This window comes from Chelonia mydas, chromosome 3 (genome assembly GCF_015237465.2).
Source record: "Chelonia mydas isolate rCheMyd1 chromosome 3, rCheMyd1.pri.v2, whole genome shotgun sequence".
Taxonomy (NCBI): domain Eukaryota; kingdom Metazoa; phylum Chordata; order Testudines; family Cheloniidae; genus Chelonia; species Chelonia mydas.
Window position 1 is genome coordinate 64,910,672 of NC_057851.1, and position 19,179 is coordinate 64,929,850.

Genomic DNA, 19,179 nt, shown 5'->3' on the forward strand with positions numbered 1-19,179 from the left:
CACTACAACTGCTTTTGTGAGCAAATCTTGTCCTGCCTAGTAACAGTTGCTAGGTATGAGGTTGGTTTAAGGCTGTAAGAGGTCAGTTAATAAATCCTCTCCCATCATCAGTCCGCATTATGTTATTGAGCTCCTTACCACATGTGCTTCTTAACCTGCAGACAAATGTTTTAGACATCATCCTAATGGTGAATGATTTTATCTTTTAACTGGACTGCATGTTTTCTATAGTAACAGTAAGCATTTTGTCTGCAAGGATTAGGGCAGTTTGGACATTTTAGTAACAACCTTGAATATTTTATACAACCATGATTAGAAATCCAGATTTGAGCTCCTTTGTTTGTTGTGCTGTATGCTCAAAAATAATACCACCACCACCTACACCTGCTACTTTTGAACGGATTCGGGAGTATAAGCCTTACAAAACGCGGTATTACACTCATCGGGATATATTAGGTAAGTTGATTTCCTGAATGCTTCATTTGTAATTCTCCAATTGGGGATATCCAAAACGCTTATATATGCCTTTATTTTTGACATTCACAACTTCTTGCAATGGCCTTTCATGGTTGATCAGAGATGGATACATGTACTTATTCATGAATATGTACAAATACTCCAGATCAAATAATTACTCTTCTCAAGGTATTAAAGATTTGCTCACACTGGAGCAAAAAAAAGAAAGCTATGTATGAGCATGTTTGAAAATAGTTGTAAGTAAGGCTTAAAAGGATTGAGAAGAACCGTGCTTGACAAAGATTTTTTAAAAACTCTTTAGTAAGGCAAAGTTACAATACAAAACTGAAGTCTGCTTTTACATTTCCAGTTTCAGGATCTGGGCCTTAGTTAGTCACTCTACAAGGGTTCAGTGCAAAGTCCACAGGAGTTTCTCCCTTGACATCAATGGACTTTAGATCAAGCCCTAAACAGATGAGAGAGAAATAGAAATCATGCTAGAGACTACTGTGTAATGACTGTGGCCACAACTACACTCCTACCCCGATATAACACGACCCAACATAACACGAATTCGGCTAGAACGCGGTAAAGCAGCGCTCTGGGGGCCGCGGCTGTGTGCTCCAGCGGATCAGCGCATCAGTGTGTCTGGCTCCGACACGCTGCTCTAAGCGGCGTGTTAAGGGTGCCGGGCCAGGGCCGTGGGGTTGGATAAGGGGCAGAGGGTCTCGGGGGGTGGTCAGTGGCAGGGCCTTCCCCCACCCCCTCAGGGTCTGGGAGGCAGGAGCTGTGGGGGGCACTTTTGGGGACCCTGCAGGCCCAGAGTGGCCTGGGTGATTAGCGGGGGGCCGGGAGAAGCCCTCTCCACTTCCCTTGCCCCGGCCCCAGCCATGTCGCTCAAGGGAGGGGGCTTGGGGGAAGGGATCCCGGCATTTACCAGCAGCAGCGGAAGTGGAGCAGCCCAGCCCCAGCCCGCTCCACTCCCCCAGCTCCCAGCTGTGGCGCTCCGCTTCCCGCTGCCGGTGAGTGCGGGACCTTTCCCCAACCCTCCACCCCCGCGACACGGCTGGAGCCGGGGCAAGGAAAGCGGGTAGAGGTGTATGTTATAACTTTGCTGGGTATAACTCTTCAAAAAACAGTTAAACGCTTTACTACCAGAACTGCGTACAGGGCCTAAACAAGCCCCTGAAACAACAGTCCCTGACAGGACTCTGGAATGCTTATACAGTAAAAGCTGTGTTATCCAGCACTTTACCAACCAGAAAGCTCTAGAAACCAGCATTTCTGATATCTTCCAATACAAGTCTTCAATCTAGTAACCAGGACCAATGCAGAAGCTAACCAGAATCGATGCCAAAGTTATTCTGGACCCGAGTATTTCCGAGAGCAGTCGGACAATGCTCGAGTTAGCCGAGAAGAGCCAAATGCTGTTCTTTCTGTTTGTATCCGCCATTGTGATCTGTTGGTTTATTACTCTGTGTATAGTCCTGTGTTTATCATAAAATATCAACACTACCCTACCATTATGGCATCCAAAATACCAATGAAAAGCAAAGGAGAGAAGCACAAGAGAGTTGTGTTGACATTAAAACAGAAAATAGATATTTGTACATGTTTTGAAAAGGGCAAGAATAGGAATGTTTTGATGCAAGAGTACAATGTTGTCTCGTCCATGATATACAACATCAAGGTTCAGAAAGGACAATTGCTCAAATTTTTGCTAGTTGTAAGTCAAATAAAGCTGTTGAACATCGCTATACTGTGCATACACCTAAATTAGACCAGATAGACAGTGTTTTATACGAATGGTTTTCATTGAAACAATGGGAGGGTGCCCCTATCTCTGGCCCAATGCTTGTTGAAAAGGCAAAAGATTTTTATAAGCAAATGGAATTGACTGAGCCATGTGCATTTTCTGAACGATGGCTTTTGTGTTTCAAACTTCGTCATGGTATTAGAAAGCTAGATGTATCCGGTGAACAAAAATTGGCTGACCATGAAGTACAGAAAAATATTGTGAATTTTTTAGAAATTTAGAAATTTTAGAAATTTAATCGCTGAACATGATCTATCCCCTCAACAAATGTATAATGCTGATGAAACTGGCCTATTTCGGTGATGTTTGCCAAATTCTACCCTAGCAGGTGCAAGCGAATTTAACGCTGCTGGTTTTAAGCACAATAAAGACAGACTAACTCTTCTTACGTGTGCTAATGCCACAGGCTCGCATAGAATAAAACTTTTGGTGACTGGAAAATATAATCATCCTAGAGCTTTCAAAGGTATTGCACATTTACCTGTTGTTTACAAAGCACAAGGTAATTCATGGATGGACAAAGAATTTTTTTATGATTGGTTTCATCATGTTTTTGTACCTGCAGTGAAAGAATATTTTAGAAAAATAAGCTTACCCGAAGATAGCAAAGTTATTCTATTGCTAGGCAATTGTAGAGCTCACTCTCAAGAAACAGAGTTAGTGTCTGGTAGTATTTTTACCATCTTCCTGCCTGCCAACGTTACTTCATTGATTCAACCTATGGACCAGGGCCAAATGAAATGTTATTACAGAACAGATTTCCTAAGAAAGCTGATCAATCATGAAGGCACTATCCAGGACTTTCAATCTCGTTATAACATAAAAGATGCAATTTTTAACGTTGCTTGTGCCTGAAATTCTGTTAAAGTGAAACATTAAGGAGCTTAGATAAAATTGTAGCCTAATGTTATGTTTGCAGACATCTCTTCTGATGAAGATGAATTTAAAGGCTTTAAAGTAAGAGTTAGAAAAAATACATTAGCACAAATTCTTGAAATGGTGATACTCCTTCTTCACCCCCAGTCAACAAATTTCATGAAAGTGAGATAGAAGAGTGGGTTGAAACTGACAAGGAGGTTGAAGTGACACATACTGTTACTGATACAGAAATAATAGAGAATGTTTTGAATCCTGAAAAGTCAAAGGACACTGATAAAGACAGTGAAGAAGATTTTAGTGAAGAGGACAAAATAACTTGGGGAAAGGCTGCTTCAGCTTTTGTTACAATAATTAAATTTGCAGAAAGGCAGCCATGCTATACTGCCCGGGAGGTTATGCAATCACACATTCTGCACTCTACTTTTATGCAAAAGAGGCAGAAGAAAATTAAGCAAGCTGATGTCAGGGATTTATTCAAAAAAGCAGCTTCAAGGGTGTGTCATAGGGTCCGTACAGATTCAGCCCAATCTTCTACATCTTCTACATCTACAATGATAATTGATGTTGATAAGGATGACCCTGAGGCACTGCAAGATCCTGAAGTGCCTTCTGAATCATCAAAGAAAAATTAAATTATGTTCAGTATAGTTTTAGTGTTAAGTGTATTTTTAGTGATCTGGGTGTATGCCATGCGCTGCCCACAGTGATATGTAGTGTCATAAGATAACCTACTGTATAGAAAACTTTCCCTGTATATACTTAAGTGCTTCAAGAAACCAAACACACTGCAGTGCAGCACTACTATTAGATTGGTGAGTACCTGTTTACTATTTTATACTTTATTCATTTTATTGTATTATAATTCTTTGAAAATTGGTAGTCCATTGGTAAGTATAACTCTTAGTTAACCAGAATTTTTGACTAACCAGCACCCCCCATTTTCCCAACATGCCGGATAACAAACCTTTTACTGTATAAACTATCTCTAAGGTCATAAGTGGATTTTCTATTGCAGTGCAATTATAATTTAAAAATTAAAAGAAAATGTATGGTAGTATTAGTATGTTAATAGCAAGAGTCTGAGGAAAATCAATAAAGTAAGAATTTCTATACCTAACTATTGCAGGGATCTTTGATCAGTGATATTAGTATTGTGAGTCACACTGCCTATGTTCGATAATGTGAGTTACTAAACAGGCTTCAATCATTATTCAATAGCTCTTAGAGCTTGGGATAGTTGCTTTTCAAAATACATTTGAAGTATCAACAGTGTGCTCAGGACTGTAGAAGACCTAGAAGTCAAGGTCTTTGACCTGAGGAGCTTATAGTTGACGTAGACAACATAAAACACACTGGGAGCCTCTTAAAAATGTCCTGTTTTAGAGTATTTTCCCCTTTTACTTTGTAAAATATTGTATGGGTGGACACCACGATCAGCTTCAACAATGAACCCTACAGACAATTATATACAAGAAACTCACAAATCACCACACCTACCTTCATAGATCCAGTAACCACCCCAAACACCCAAAAAATCTGCTATCTACAGCCAGGCACTCAGATACCACAGAATATATTCCAAGGAGAAAGTCCAAGTTATACATCTTAACACACTCAAAACTGCCTTCACCAGACAAGGACACCACCAGAGAAGATCATGTCATGGAATAGGCCACCAAAATACCCAAAGCGAACCTGTTTCAATATAGAAATGAAACCCCCTCTGACTGCCCTAAAACACCCCTAGTTGTCACCTACCACCTCACACTGGAACCCATATGGAGTACCATCAAATAACTACAACCCATACTCTATGGGGACCCCATCCTGAAATAAATCTTTCCAGAACCTTCCTCTTCTGGCCTTCAAACAACTCTCCAACCTGTCCACGCTCACCATCAGAAGCAAGCTCCCCACAGACCAGCACACACCAACTCAAAGTGGCATCAGACCCTACCAGAACAACAGATGCAAAACCTGCAGACATAACTCCACTGCTGTAATGATCACAACGCACCATTCAAGATCCAGGGGTCCTACACATGCCTATGACAACATGTGCTGTACCTCATCCAGTAGAGTAAATCTCCCAATAACAGCTATATGGGTGAAACCAGACAATCACTACTCTCTCAAATGAAGTCACACAGAAAAATGATAAAAGCCAAAAACACCATATTACCTGTGGGTGAACACTTTTCACAAAGCCATCATTCTATATCTGACCTCTCATCCTCATCCTCAAAGGAAACATGCACAATACTTTCAAAAGATGAGCCTGAGAGTTTAAATTAATAACTTTGCTAGATACTAACAATCATGGACTGAACAGAGACATTGGATTTTTTGGCTTATTACAACAATCTGTAACCCACTAACAACTCCCCTCCCAACTGCCTCCGCCCACTTCCTTCCCCAGCCCCTCCCCCAGCCGATGGCTGACGGTGTGTTAATGGGCCACTTCACCTTGAATAGTCCCTTGAAATATGTGTTAACTACTTATGCTAAACCACCTGTTCCACCTTGTGTTTAGCTGTGACAGTATGTTTCACAGACCTGAAGAAGAGTGTGTAAGCTTGAAAGCTTGTCTCTCTCACCAAGAGAAGTTGATCCAATAAAAGATATTACCTCACCCACCTTGTCTCTCGCTGAAGGCACATCTACACTGGCAAAGTTACAGCGCAGGCAGTTACAGTAGGGTGACCACATGTCCCGATTTTATAGGGACAGTCCCGATTTTTGGGGCTTTTTCTTATATAGGCTCCTATTAGCCCCCACCCCCTGTCCCCATTTTTCACACTTGCTGTCTGGTCACCCTTAGTTACAGCGCCACTCAGAGAGCGCAGAAGGAAAACCGCTGTTGTGTGTTCACACTGACAGCTGCCTGCGCAATAGCATGTTCACACTTGCGGCACTTGCAGCGCTATTTGGGGCGGTGCACTCTAGGCAGCTGTCCCACAGAGCATCTCTTTCGCCGCTAAGACTTGTGGGAAGGTGGAGGGGGTTATGGGGCATCCTGGGTCCAGTCCCTGTGCCCCGTGATGCATTGCTTCGCATCCCAGCAAACCCTGTGCTTCCATCCACATTTGGCGCCATCTTTCAACGGTTTGTGTAGTGCGCACCCTACCTCTTTCAGGCTGCAGGAATGGATACTGAACTGCTGACCAGTCTGCTGCTCGCTCTGACCAACATGTCACGAGTGGCCATGGAGTTATTCCTTAAACTACAAAGGCAAGAGGACTGCAACATTGATCTTGCCACGTGTAGTAGCTATGACATGCGATTGCTTGTGGCTTTCACGGAGGTGCTGACCACAGTGGAACGCAGCTTTTGGGCTCAGGAAATAAGCACTGAGTGGTAGGATCACATCGTAATGCACGTCTGGGATAACAAGCAGTGGCTGCAGAACTTTCGCATGCGGAAAGCTACATTCATGGCACTGTGTGATGAGCTCACCCCAGCCCTGCAGCGCTAGGACATAAGAATGAGAGCTGCCCTGTTGTCGGAGAAGTGCATGGCAATTGCACTGTGGAAGCGGGCTACTCCAGACTGCTATCGATCGGTCGCTAACCAGTTTGGAGAGGGAAAGTCAACCGTTGGACTCATGTTGATGGAAGTGTGTAGGGCCATTAATTACATTCTGCTCTGAAAGACTGTGACTCTGGGCAACGTGTGTGACATTGTGGATGGCTTTGCACAAATGGGCTTCCCTAACTGCAGAGGGGCGCTAGATGGCACACACATTCCAATTCTGGCACCAGACCACCTAGCCACCAAGTACATTCATCGCAAGGGGTATTTCTCAATGGTTCTCCTGGCGCTTGTGGATCACCGTGGACGTTTCACAGACATTAATGCAGGCTGGTCCAGAAAGGTGCCAGATGCAAATATCTTTCGGAACACTGGCCTGTTCAAGAAGCTGCAAGCAGGAACTTTCTTCCAGAAAATCCCAGTAGGGGAAGTCAAAATGCCCATTGTGATCCTTGGAGACCCCGCCTACCCCTTAATGCCATGGCTTATGAAGCCGTACGTGGGGCAACTTGACAGCAGCCAGAAGCAGTTCAACAACAAGCTGAGCAAGTGCAGAATGACTGTGGAGTGTGCATTTGGCCATTTAAAAGCCCGCTGGCGATGCCTGTATGGGAAGCTGGTCATGGCTGATGACAATATTCCTATGCTTATAGCCACGTTCTGTACGCTCCATAATATTTGTGAAGGGAAGGGTGAAAGCTTCACTCAGGGCTGGACCGCAGAGGCTCAATGTCTGGAGGCAGAGTTTGAATAGCCAGAGACAAGGGCTATCAGAGGGGCACAGTTTGGGGCCATAAGGATCAGGGATGCCATGAGGCAGCAATTTGAGGCTGAAAGCCACTAATATTGGTTGCTATGCTTGGGATTGCAGTGCTTGTGATGCTAGGAGGTGATTGGTGCACATGATGCAAGAAGAGGCTTTAACAAAATTGTATGTTGCTTTGCAGTGCTCTTTTTGCTTTCACTTAATAAAATAAAGATTGCTTCCAAACAAACACAATTTTTTTATTAAAAGACAACAACCAGAGAAGAGAGTCAAATGAAAAAATTTATCAGCAGGGAGGGGATGGGGGAAGGGAAGGCATCAAAAGGAGGAGGGGTCCTGGGATGGCTACAAATTTTTGTATGTCCAGGGATCATACCCAACCTTCTCCTTTGGAGAACAATACAGCGGGTGCTGTACTTCAGCAGGGCCAAACTGCAGATGGATAGGTGTTGAGTGCAGTGGGTATTGGGAGTCCACACTGCTGGACTGTGAGGAGGGAGGAGTGGAATGCTGTGGGTAGAAAGTGGAATCAGGAGGTTGATAATAGTGTGTTGGCGGTGTGAGGGGGGTGCATGGGAAAGAGTTTTGTGACAACGGCTGCAGGGGAGGGCGGGAGCGGAGCTGCTTGGTCTGAAGAGCTAGTATTGCCTGGAGCGTGGCCACTTGGTGCTCCAGAATGTTTAAGAGCCACTCCACGGCTTCTTTCTGGTGTCCCACATTCTCCTTTTGGTCCCTCTTCTTGCTGTCCCGCCACTCCTTCAATTCCTGTTTCTCAGTGGCAGAGTGCATCATAACCTCACGGAGAAAGTCCTCCTTAGTTCTTCGTGGCGCTTTCTAATTCTGCACAGCCGTTCTGCTGCTGCTAAGGGAGGCTGACCTCCCAAGGTCATCTCTGTGAAGTTTAAATGCAACATTTTACAAAAGCAGTATTGTGTTTGCAACACAGACAACACTGATTCAGTGCTTTAAAACACAGCCAGTACTCTCACACCTGTCACTAACTGACCCCAGGCAAGCACACAAGAGCCACAAGACCCCTAAAATGGTGAGTAGCCAGAGGGGCAGGGTGAATCACTCTTCCCAGACCCTGCTGTATACTGGCCACAGTGGCGTGGGACAGTTACTGTTAATGGGGCAAGAAACAAAGCAGCTCTGCCTAGGAACCTGCGGCAGCGGATTGCCCAGTATCTCCACGAGAGTTTCCTGGAGATCTTTGAGGGAGATTCCCGTGAAGTGGGGGAGTCAATCAACAACCTGTTCTGCCACTCAGACTAGGCATGCGGTTGGAGACAAGCCTGATTTCTGCAACCCTCCTGCCCCCAACAAATCGCTTCAGCAATTCCCAAAATCAGATCCACTTACCAGGGGCCTCCTCTCCTGTTTGCGCTTTGCCAAGTTCCGACTGCTGTGATTGGCTAGGCTCCTCTGGGGTAGAAAAGAGCTCCTGACTGCATGCATCTCAGGTGTCTGAGCCATCCTCTGCCTCTGGGTCCCCCTCCCACTCTTCATCCAAGATTTCCTCCTCCTGGCTCGGTCCACTTGCGACTGGCACATGAGCCAATGAAGTATCCACAGGGGCCTTTGCAGTGGAGGTGGGGTAGCCACCGAGTATCACATCCAGCTCTTTGTAGAACCAGCAGCTTGTGGGCGCAGCACCGGAGCAGCAGTTTGCCTCCCCCGCCTAGCGGTAGGCGTTCCGCAGCTCCTTCACTTTGACCCTACACTGCAGTGTGTCCCGGTCATAGTCCCTTTCTATCCTGCATCATGAAATCTGTCCTTAGGTATCATAATTCCTACAGCTGCAGTGCAGCTGGGACTGCACAGCTTCCTTGCCCCAAATGTCAATGAGGTCCAGCAGCTCGGCATTGCTCCAAGCGGCGGATTATCTGGTGCGTGGAGCAGGCATGGCCACCTGGAAAGATGTGCTGAGACCACTGCACGCATCACTGAGCAAACAGGAAGGGGACTTTCTAATTTGCAAGGAATGTATGGGGTGGGGATGACAGTTGGTCACCTGAGGGTAGGGCAGTAGAGTTCAAACCGATGACCAGAGAGGTGAGAACAGGCATTGTGGGACACCTCCCGGAGGTGAATCACAGCGCTGTAACCGCCACGGTGTCCATAGCCATGGCACGGGAAGCTCTATGCCTCTCGTCGGGGTGGTTTTTTTAGAGCACTACAACTGCACAGTTTCTGCACACTAAGTAGCTTGGCAGTATGTACACCTCGGGAGTTACAGCACAGAAAGCTGCTTTACTGTGCAGAAACTTGCCAGTGTAGACGGGGCCTAAGACAGTTACTTGTCATTCACTCATGTTCTTTGTATATACTGCCTTCATAGATTCACACTCATATTTATGTGAAGCTTATTAACAGAATTATTGCAGCTAGCCTAGCGCAATTATATGCCTAATGTATGTGCCAGTCATGGAAATGTGCCTTCTTGTAGCAAGTTTCAGTACACTATACTATTCTTTGTAGCCTAGTACATCAGCCATATAGCCCCTTTTGTGCTTTTCCCGACATAGGCCAGAAAAAGATGAGATAATTTTCAAAACTCAGTATTCTCAGTATAAAAAATGATATCTTGTGTGAAATTCAATTCATGGAGAACAGTCACACCTAAGTAGTCAGAAACTACAAATTACATAATATAGTATGATTTCTTATTAACTATATGTTACTAAACTATGTACTCACATACTACTTCTTTTAAGATATCAACAGTCCCAGGTTTGATGATAGGCAGGAAAAAAAAAAACCTAAGGTCTGATCTACATTTAAAATTTAGGTCAACATAGCTGTACTGCTCAGGGATGTGAAAAATCAACCCCCATCCCCCACCCGAGCACCGTAGCTATGCCAACCTAATCCCCGGTGGAGACGCAGCTAGGTCAATGGAAGAATGCTTTTGTCGATCTATCCACCGTTGCTTGGTGAGGTGGCATTTCTACAATGACAGAATCACCGGCCCCTCGCTGTAGGCTGTGTCTACACTGTGGGGTTATGCCGGCATAGATACAGCACCATAGCTATGTCCCTATAATCCCCATAGTGTAGATGTGGCCTGAGTGGATTTGGCCTATATGTGTCCTTCTGGTAGAGTGGTTGTTACCCTTGGTGCACATATTGATACACATGGTTCTAAAACTCGCATGGCTATAGTGAACTTGATGCTGTTGAAAGATACTGAGCTAGACAACCCTGGAGTCTGGCAACCTCTATTATCCACAAAATGGATACAGTATTAGTAGTGACAGTGTCGACTCTCCAAACTGCCCCATCAATGTGCCTTAATTCTCTTTTGGAGGGATTAATTTCTGGATTGAGATGGCAGTTGAGTCCAAATGCCTACTCAGCACTTATTTCTACTGTGTGGGCTGCAATGGAGAGAATTAGCGCAAGCCGTTGTGGTAGACTGGATGAGGTCAACATTTGTTTGCTAGGAAATAGACTAAGACCACCAAATTTATTTCATATAGGTCACCAAATAGCCATCAATCAGTGGGAATTGTGGGTCCACAGCACCTCATAAGATCAAGTTCCTAGACTGTATGCTCCTTGAGCAGAGTCCTTGTTTTTAAAGCAGTGCATACACTTAAGACACTGTATTAATATTTACATTATAAATACTGTCTGCAGCGAGGATTCACATTGTGTATCTTTTTAATTTTTTGTAACTATCAAATCAAGCAAACGGGCAGGAGACAGTTTACAGTTTCTTTATACTTGTAACATGTTGCACAGATCCATTTCTGTTGAATATATATAGATCTTGGGGCAGATCTTCAACAAGAACAATGTGAAAAAAAGGAATTAGAAGTAAAAGAACGGATTGAAAAAATTAAAGCCGAACTATGGTCTCAGGTAAATTAAGTTATACTACTATCATTGAAATTAACCTTTATAATTCCTTTAAACTCTTTGGAATCTGTGTTGTAGCATGCAAATTGTGGATAAATTCCTTTGAGCTCATGGGTGGCAGGTATAAGAGGCTTGGAGAAGGTAAGCCTCCCAAAATGGGGCAAGAAATGCCCGATGAGGTGCAGCTCCCTTTGGAAGCATGCCAGCCCGCCGCCTTTGGAGCGCTGCCGCGGGAAGCCCCCAAGAAGTGGAGAGCCACCAGTGCCCAGACCGTGGCCCCGCCTGTGCTCTGCCCTGAGGCCATGCCCCCACTTGGCCTCTTCCCCCACAGCCCCGCCCTTGCGCCATCTCCTCCCACCTCCGCTCCACCTCTTCCCCTGAGGCCCCACCCTCTGCTTGCTCCTCTACACCCCCTTGCACCCCATCGCTCGCCCTTAAGGCAGGAGGGGGCATAAAAAAAAGAGCAAGCAGTGGGCAGAGGGAGCATCGGGAGCAGAGAGAAACGAGCGATGGGCAGGTGTGGGGACTCGGGAGAGGGAGCAGAGAGGAGCAAGCAGCAGGCAGGGGGCCTCAAGGGACGGGGTGCAGAGGAATAAGTGGCAGGCAGGCAGGGGGTTTCAGGGGAGGGGGCAGAGGGTAGCGGGCAGGGGGGGCCTTAGGGGAAGAGGTGGAGCAGAGGTGGGAAGAGGCAGAGTGGGGGCAGAACCTCAGGGGAAGAAGCCAAGCAAGAGCGGGGCCTCAGGGCAGAGCAGAGGTGGCATGTAAGCCATAGATGCTGGAATTAAGGGTGTGGGGGGTGCTGCCGCACTCCATGGCTTGAAATGGTTTCCATTATATGAAGAGTTTGCAGTTTGGTTCAATGGCTCTCAGCACCCCCACTATACAAATTGTTCCAGCACCCCTGGTGCAGGAGCAGCTTTGTGGGGAGGAGACTGAGCAGGGGCGGGACCTCGGGGCAGAGAAGGTGGTGGGGCCACGATCCGAGCACCGGTGGCCCCCTCCTACTTCTCAGAACTTCTGGCGCTCACTCCCAGCCACGCCCAGTCAGCTGCCATCTATGTTTAAACTGATAGTTAATATCAGTTCACCTTCATCTGCCAGTTCATTTTCTACTTTAAATCTAGAAATACTGGAAAGAACACACAGTCTACAGGTTAAATATTTTTTTTAATACGACATTTATTTTTAACCAATTATCAATTCTTGTTTATGTAACAGACAATAACTCTACAGTTGTTGCTGCATAAGTACCAAATCCAGTACACAATGAATAGCAGAACTCCCATTGACTGTAATGTGACCAAAAGCAGGTTCTGTATGCACAAATTTGCACACAAATATGATCCTCTAGCTATTAAGGTCAACTACTTGGGCATTTGACCATCCAAAAATAACCGGTCAACTTTTGTCAAATAATGTCAAAAATGGTAAAATATTTTAAAGCATTAATTTAATACAGCAGTAACAAAAAAAAGTAAGCCTTTATGGTCTCCAGTAAGCTTAGCCTTAGACATTTATGCCTACTTACAAAAAAACCAAATTACTTAACTGAGTTATTTTAATTCAGAAAAAATGCAAAACACAATGAAGTTCAGCGATGTTAGGTTAGCACTTAAATGTGAATGGTATTCAAGACTGAAAGAAAGTAAAAGAAAAAGAAAATAAAAATGAAATTAAACAAATAAAACAAACACACAGCAACCATACAAGAAAAAAGTCATTTTTAAAAGCACTTATGCTAAGGAAGCAGCAGGCCAATTCTTCAGGCAACTTAATGGCTGTCCATCTTTTCTCTTTGTGTCAGGAGAGGAGGTGTAAACCCTTCTCTTCCACCTCTACTCCCTTCTGAGTTAATTTCCATATGTTTGTCTAGTCAGTTTAGATTGCAAGCTCTTTGGCGTAGGGACTGTGTCTTTTAACTTGTTTAATGTGCTTTGTAAGCCACCATGTACATTGATGGCCTGGTATACAACTAAAGCTATGCATACAAACAATATTTGTTCTAGAAGATACCAGCCAATCAAGATGCTCATCTTTCAATTAGTTCGTTTCCCCAACAGGTGGCATTAGCATGTAGTAAAATGAGTGATTAAGACCTTTAAAAAGAAAAGGAGGACTTGTGGCAGCTTAGAGACTAACAAATTTATTTGAGCATTTTTGCAAATTTGCAAAACAGACTCTGAGAGACTGCTGAATTGGAATTAATTTGCAAACTGGATACAATTAACTTAGGCTTGAATAAAGAGTGGGAGTGGATGGGTCATTACACAAAGTAAAACTATTTCCCCATGTTTATCCCCACCCCCACTCCCCACGCTGTTCCTCAGACGTTCTTGTCAACTGCTGGAAATGGCCCACCTTGATTATCACTACAAAAAGTCCGTCCCCCGTTCTCCCCCCTCCCCTGCTGGTAATAGCTCACCTTAAGTGATCACTCTGGTTACAGTGTGTATTGTAACACCCACTGTTTCATGTTCTCTGTGTATATAAAATCTCCCCACTGTATTTTCCACTGAATGCATCCGATGATGTGAGCTGTAGCTCACAAAAGCTTATGCTCAAATAAATCTGTTAGTCTCTAAGGTGCCACTAGTCCTCCTTTTCTTTTTGCGGATACAGACTAACACGGCTGCTACTCTAAGACCTTTAAGTAAATTTGCTAACAGATGGCATCACGATGCAATCAAAAAGGTCAGCCTCCGCCTATATCAGGGCATTCTTGCTGGAATATTTGATCATTGTCAGTCAATAAGCAGTGAACTGACCAGTCAACTGACATTATTTTATCAGTCAATTGTCTTGCCAAATCTACTCTCAGCAAGGCACATTTTTAACATTATGAAGAATTTAAACAAATTTTACATCAAAATTTTTTCTCTGAAACACACTGTGATCACTACTAAAATATCAACATTTGCCAATCCTTTTCCACACAGTGTTATATGAGATCCAGAGTTGCCCACTATGCTTATAATAGGTAACAAAGCTGTGGTATCTCAATGCCATTGTGTGGTACCGTGTTAGCAAATGCCCACTTTTTAATATTGATCACTGTACAGGATCAATCAATTTTCCAAAGATCAATGTAACAATTTTGTCAAATAGCCCAAAACAACACATATGTTATCATTTCTATATAGATTTATCTGGCTCTAAGTTTTTAATGAAAAACAATCAAGCTTTTGATTCCAATAATCTCTGATCCAAGTCAGAATATCATGTTCACAGATCTTTAGCTAACTGCATTCGGGCTATGATTTTTATTTTTTTTTGAAGGCTAAAGAGGAAAAAGAAGATGCAGTGGAACAAGCCCTTGATCAGGCAACTGCTGAACACAACAGTTTCTTGGAAGACCTAAAAAAAAAGCACGAAAAGGAACTAAAGGTTTGGAGTCACTTGCTTCCATTTCTAATAGACCAAATATTTTCCTGTAGAAATGTCCAACTATGGAATTGAATCACCTTATCAACAAAATACATTGTCATACTATATGTTTAAAGATGTTCTGTTTGTGCTTGTCCACTGCTATCATTTTGTATCAGCTGGGAACTGAATCCTGTTGTCTGATGGGGTAGCTTGCCTTGAGGATCATTGTGTTTTTCCTTATGCCAGATTATTTGGTTCTGTCTGGTCAGATACTTGGGTTAGCTAGTTCTTTCTGATTGGTTTTTAGCATTCTATACTTTAATTTTTGTTGTATGAAACTTAGTTGTTTTGTGACAGATGCCCGGTAAGATCCCAATTCAGCAAACTGCTTGAGCACATGCTTAACTTTAAGCACCTGCTTATGTCGATTTCTATTCAGCACAGCAGTTAAAGATGGGATTAACTTTCAGCACATTCTTAAATTCCACTGATACCAAAGCTAAGCAGGTGTTTAAATGGTTTGCTGAACTGGAGCCTAAATGGCCTAAATTTCTAAAATAAAAATAATTAGACGTATACTACTGTATGTGTGTGTGTGTATATATATATATATATATATATACACCCCCCTCTAAACTGAGCATGCAAATTATAATGTTTTATTGTATATAGACTCAACAATGTGCTTAATTTGCACGCTGGGATATCTGATAAAAGATACAAACACAAATATAAATACAAAGGAAGACAACTACAAACAGCAATTAAGCTTCTACAGCATTCTATTCTATTCTATAGGTTTTTATATCACTGAAGTATCTGAGGGCTTTCCAATAGTGCATTAAGCAATGGACCATCATCTGTGTCACATTCATTCTCACATTCTCTCCCCAGTGGGAAAAATGTGTCCAGTGGAGTGTTTTGTTGTGTTATTATGTTAGAGAAGGCAAGGTCAAAAGAATGTGTCTTGCACTGAGTGGAACGTGGTGAGGTCTGTGATGGTCTTTTGTTCCTGTTGGCGTTCACTCCAGTCTTGGGCTGGCCCCCAAGAAAGCTCTGTCTCCAGATCTTATAGCATCCACTATAGGTTGCAGACTCTCAGAATTCCTGATGTATCACAATTCACTCACTAGCTGTGATGAAGTGGGACTGTTCTTAATGTTTTCTCTGAATATTGTGGGCGTGCCTCAGTTTCCCCTATGCAGTTCTTAAGTATCCAGGTGGTGGGATAAGGGTGTATGATCGTTGCAGAGCCCTAGAGGGCAGGTGTGTGCAGGAGTCTGGACACAAAGAATGGCCAACACCCTGTTTCCCGGCAACTGATAGCCTGGCCCTTCCCCCCTGCAAGGTGAGAGCTAAAGGGTTGGAGAACAAAGGAATCAGGTGACCTCCTGACCCGGGAAAGGGACAAAGCCCAGAGGAGGAGGGGCTGGAGAGAGTTTCAGTTTCGGGCTGGGTGGTCGAACCCGCGGAATCCCAAGGCTGAGGTCTAAGCTCCCTGCCCCCCAGAAGGACTTGACTGAGGGGTCCTGGTTGTACCCATAAGCTCTGTTTTAGACTGTGTTGCTATTGTCCAATAAACCTTCCATTTCACTGGCTGGCTGAGAGTCACTGTGAATCCTAGGAAGAGTGGTGCAAGGCCCGGACTCCCCCACACTTCGTGACACTAGCCACAAGTTTTATTAAGGATTTTTTGTGGGTATATAAGGACATTAATATGTGCTGTTTGCACCAACAAAATGGTTACAAATACAAAAATCATAACAAACCCTGGACACAAGACATGCCACTCAGCATATAAACCACAAGAAAGGAGATAAACTACAACAAAGGGAAGATATATTCAATGTGGTTATAAAGTATTTTAAGTTTGGTAATTTGTTTGCTCTTTTTGTGGTTAACCTAACAGTGAACCAGACGGGCAGTAAATTGGAGAGGAGAGTATATGACCAGGGATGCATTTAAGCCCTGTTTAAGCAAACTGACTGACGGCAATGGCTGACAGCAGCAGGTCCCACTGAATGGGTGCTGAAAATATTTTAACAGTTAGTATAGTGTCCCTGAGACAGACCACATTCGATTCCATCCCCTGCCCATCCAAGCTGCTTAGTACTTCCATGCCTTTACTTACCAGAATTATCAATGTCTGGCTTTGTGAGGGAAGGGTGTTGAATATTCTGAAGCATACAGTGCTCTGCCCCCTTGTCCACCTCTCCAAAAAACCCTGTCATCAAGCAAGACCCTGCCCTGGCCCTTGTGAGGAGGGGGAGTAGTCTTGATCTGCAGTGGGAGTTTAGGAGGCACTGGAGGACATTCTTATGTCTTAGGCAGAAAAGCAGAAAAGGCATGGAGTAATGGCATTGGAAAAGACAGAGACGGACCAAAGATAGAAAACCCTAATATGCTGGAGAGTGGAGGCATAGAACAAGGTCTGGGTTTTAGTGGGAGGTTAAGAAGAACCAAAGTTTTTTGCTTTGTGTTGTTGAGAGAGAGGCTTACAAGAGGATCTAGATGTATAATGGGGGCTCTTAGGAGCTGGAATAGGGTTGAGTGCTATTGCAAGTGAGAGGGAGGTCTGAATTAGGGGCTTGGGGAATATGGAGGAAGGTCCATTACTACATTCCTTTGAGGACAAAGACATGAAATGAGTGTTTGGGGAGCTATGGGAGGAGTTTACTGCAAGATCTGTGTTTGCATATGTGGCAATACATATGGAAGGGAAAATGTGTGTGGTGAGGTACTGATTGTCTTTCATTGGATAAACCTGAATTCCAGCATCAGCTAATAAACATAAAAGCATTATAGCTATTTAACTACTGTTAGCATAAGCACAAATTTGACTTTACAATAAGTCTGAAACTCTCCTACCTTTTGTTATGATTTCTATGATGAACTTTGTTCCTATACTCTGAGCCCAATCATCCCTCGGAGATCTGTGCACGGAGAATGCAAAAAATGCAGCTGTGCCACTGTCACCCTTTGAACATGGGGAGGAAATGGATATGAATCAATCAGAGACATCTCATTTTCCCCCTCCTCCCCTTCCATTGAATCTTGAGAAGACCCCTCCGCAGGGTCGAGGGTCCATGTCTATGAAGGGGATGGTCCAACTCATTATACTACATTCTATACATATAGTAGTATGTCGTAGTAAAATGGCACCTCTCACTGGGAGACACCAACACCATTCACAATCAGAGAGATACTGAAATATTTACAATTTTCTAAAACTAGCTCTGACATTTTCTTTTTAATATATAGATTCTTACCTGTAATTATTTAAGTAATTACAGATAAGACACAAGGACACCCAAACTTTGACCAACAAAAGGCTACACTGGCAACAAGGGCCAGGCCTGATTTCATTCATGTTGTAGTAGCCAGGCAAGGTACTAACAAACTTCAACAGGACTTTATTTTTTAAAGTGGAAACCTCTTTTCCAAGCTGCTGCTGCACCCTCAGTAGCTTTCCCTCAGCCTCTTCAACTCCTCCCCCGTCTTTCCTGTTTCCTGTCTTTTCAGACTCCCAACAGCCAGTGCTCCCAATTCTAATAATTATAAACAACATCTAAATACCACATTCCCTTCTCTCTTAAGAAACTCTCCCAATTACAATAAACATTGTTGTTCTAACCACAGGAACAAATAGGAAACAAGACACTATACTGTTGACAGAAATATTACACTAAAAACACTATAGAAACTACATAACATAGTCTCTAGTCCAGACAGGTGTTCGTCTGGGTCTGACAGGCCGTCTCTCAAGCCCCGGTTCCAGTGCAATGTCTTGTTGTGTTGATACTACAGTGAAGTCATCCAATGCAGACTGGGTGTTGGCATAATCTCCTCTTGGTGCATAGGCAGGGGCAAGATAAGAAGCATTCCATACCCGCCCATCAGAAAGTCGATAGGTGTAAGGTCCCTTCTTCTCTATGATTTTAAGAGGAACTGTGAATTTATGGTCCCCTTTGCGTAAAAGTCCAGGTTTTAGTATTCTAACAAAGGAACCACACTGAAACTTTGGTTCCTTAGCACTCCGCCGCTTGTCTGTGAAAGCCTTATACTTTGCTTGGTTCTGTTCAACTGTTTTTCTCACATCATCCTCGGTTGGGGGCCTCAGGTCGAGCCTTTAACAATCCAGCAATGTTCAGTTTAGCATTCATCTGTTTCCCATGCAGTAACTCTGCAGGTGATCTTTGCATTGTGGCATGTCGTGTAGCCCGGTATGCTCGCAAGAAATCAGTAGTGAAGGTTATCCACAATCGCCCCTTCCAGTTTAGCCATTTGCAAACTCTCTTTCAAACTTCTGTTAAACAGTTCGATTTCCCCATTGGCTTGAGGGTAGTATAGGGATGACCTTCTGTGTAAAATGTTCCTCTCTGCTAGAAAAGTTTCAAACTCCAGGGAAGTAAACTGACTACCATTATCTGAAACCCGTTCTTTGGGGTTTCCTTCCCTGCTAAAAACTGAAGAAAGGGACTTAATTACTATAGCACAGGAG

At 43.8% G+C, this 19,179-nt stretch overlaps 1 protein-coding gene and 1 long non-coding RNA gene across 2 annotated transcripts in view; one reads left to right on the forward strand and one right to left on the reverse strand.

Moving 5' to 3' along the window:
- The window catches only part of C3H6orf163 (chromosome 3 C6orf163 homolog), a 26,037-nt gene continuing 6,858 nt past the window's right edge, over positions 1-19,179 (forward strand). Inside the window, exons 1-3 of the mRNA XM_037894433.2 lie at positions 1-456; positions 11,221-11,315; positions 14,589-14,696. Coding sequence (XP_037750361.1) covers positions 309-456; positions 11,221-11,315; positions 14,589-14,696 — 351 coding nt within the window. The 5' untranslated portion in view covers positions 1-308. The remainder of the gene's footprint in view (positions 457-11,220; positions 11,316-14,588; positions 14,697-19,179) is intronic.
- LOC122464994 overlaps positions 11,885-19,179 on the reverse strand; it is a 19,188-nt gene continuing 11,893 nt past the window's right edge. Inside the window, exons 3-4 of the long non-coding RNA XR_006289481.1 lie at positions 17,547-17,655; positions 11,885-12,441 (exon numbers count right to left, since the gene is read on the reverse strand). This is a non-coding gene — a long non-coding RNA (uncharacterized LOC122464994). The remainder of the gene's footprint in view (positions 12,442-17,546; positions 17,656-19,179) is intronic.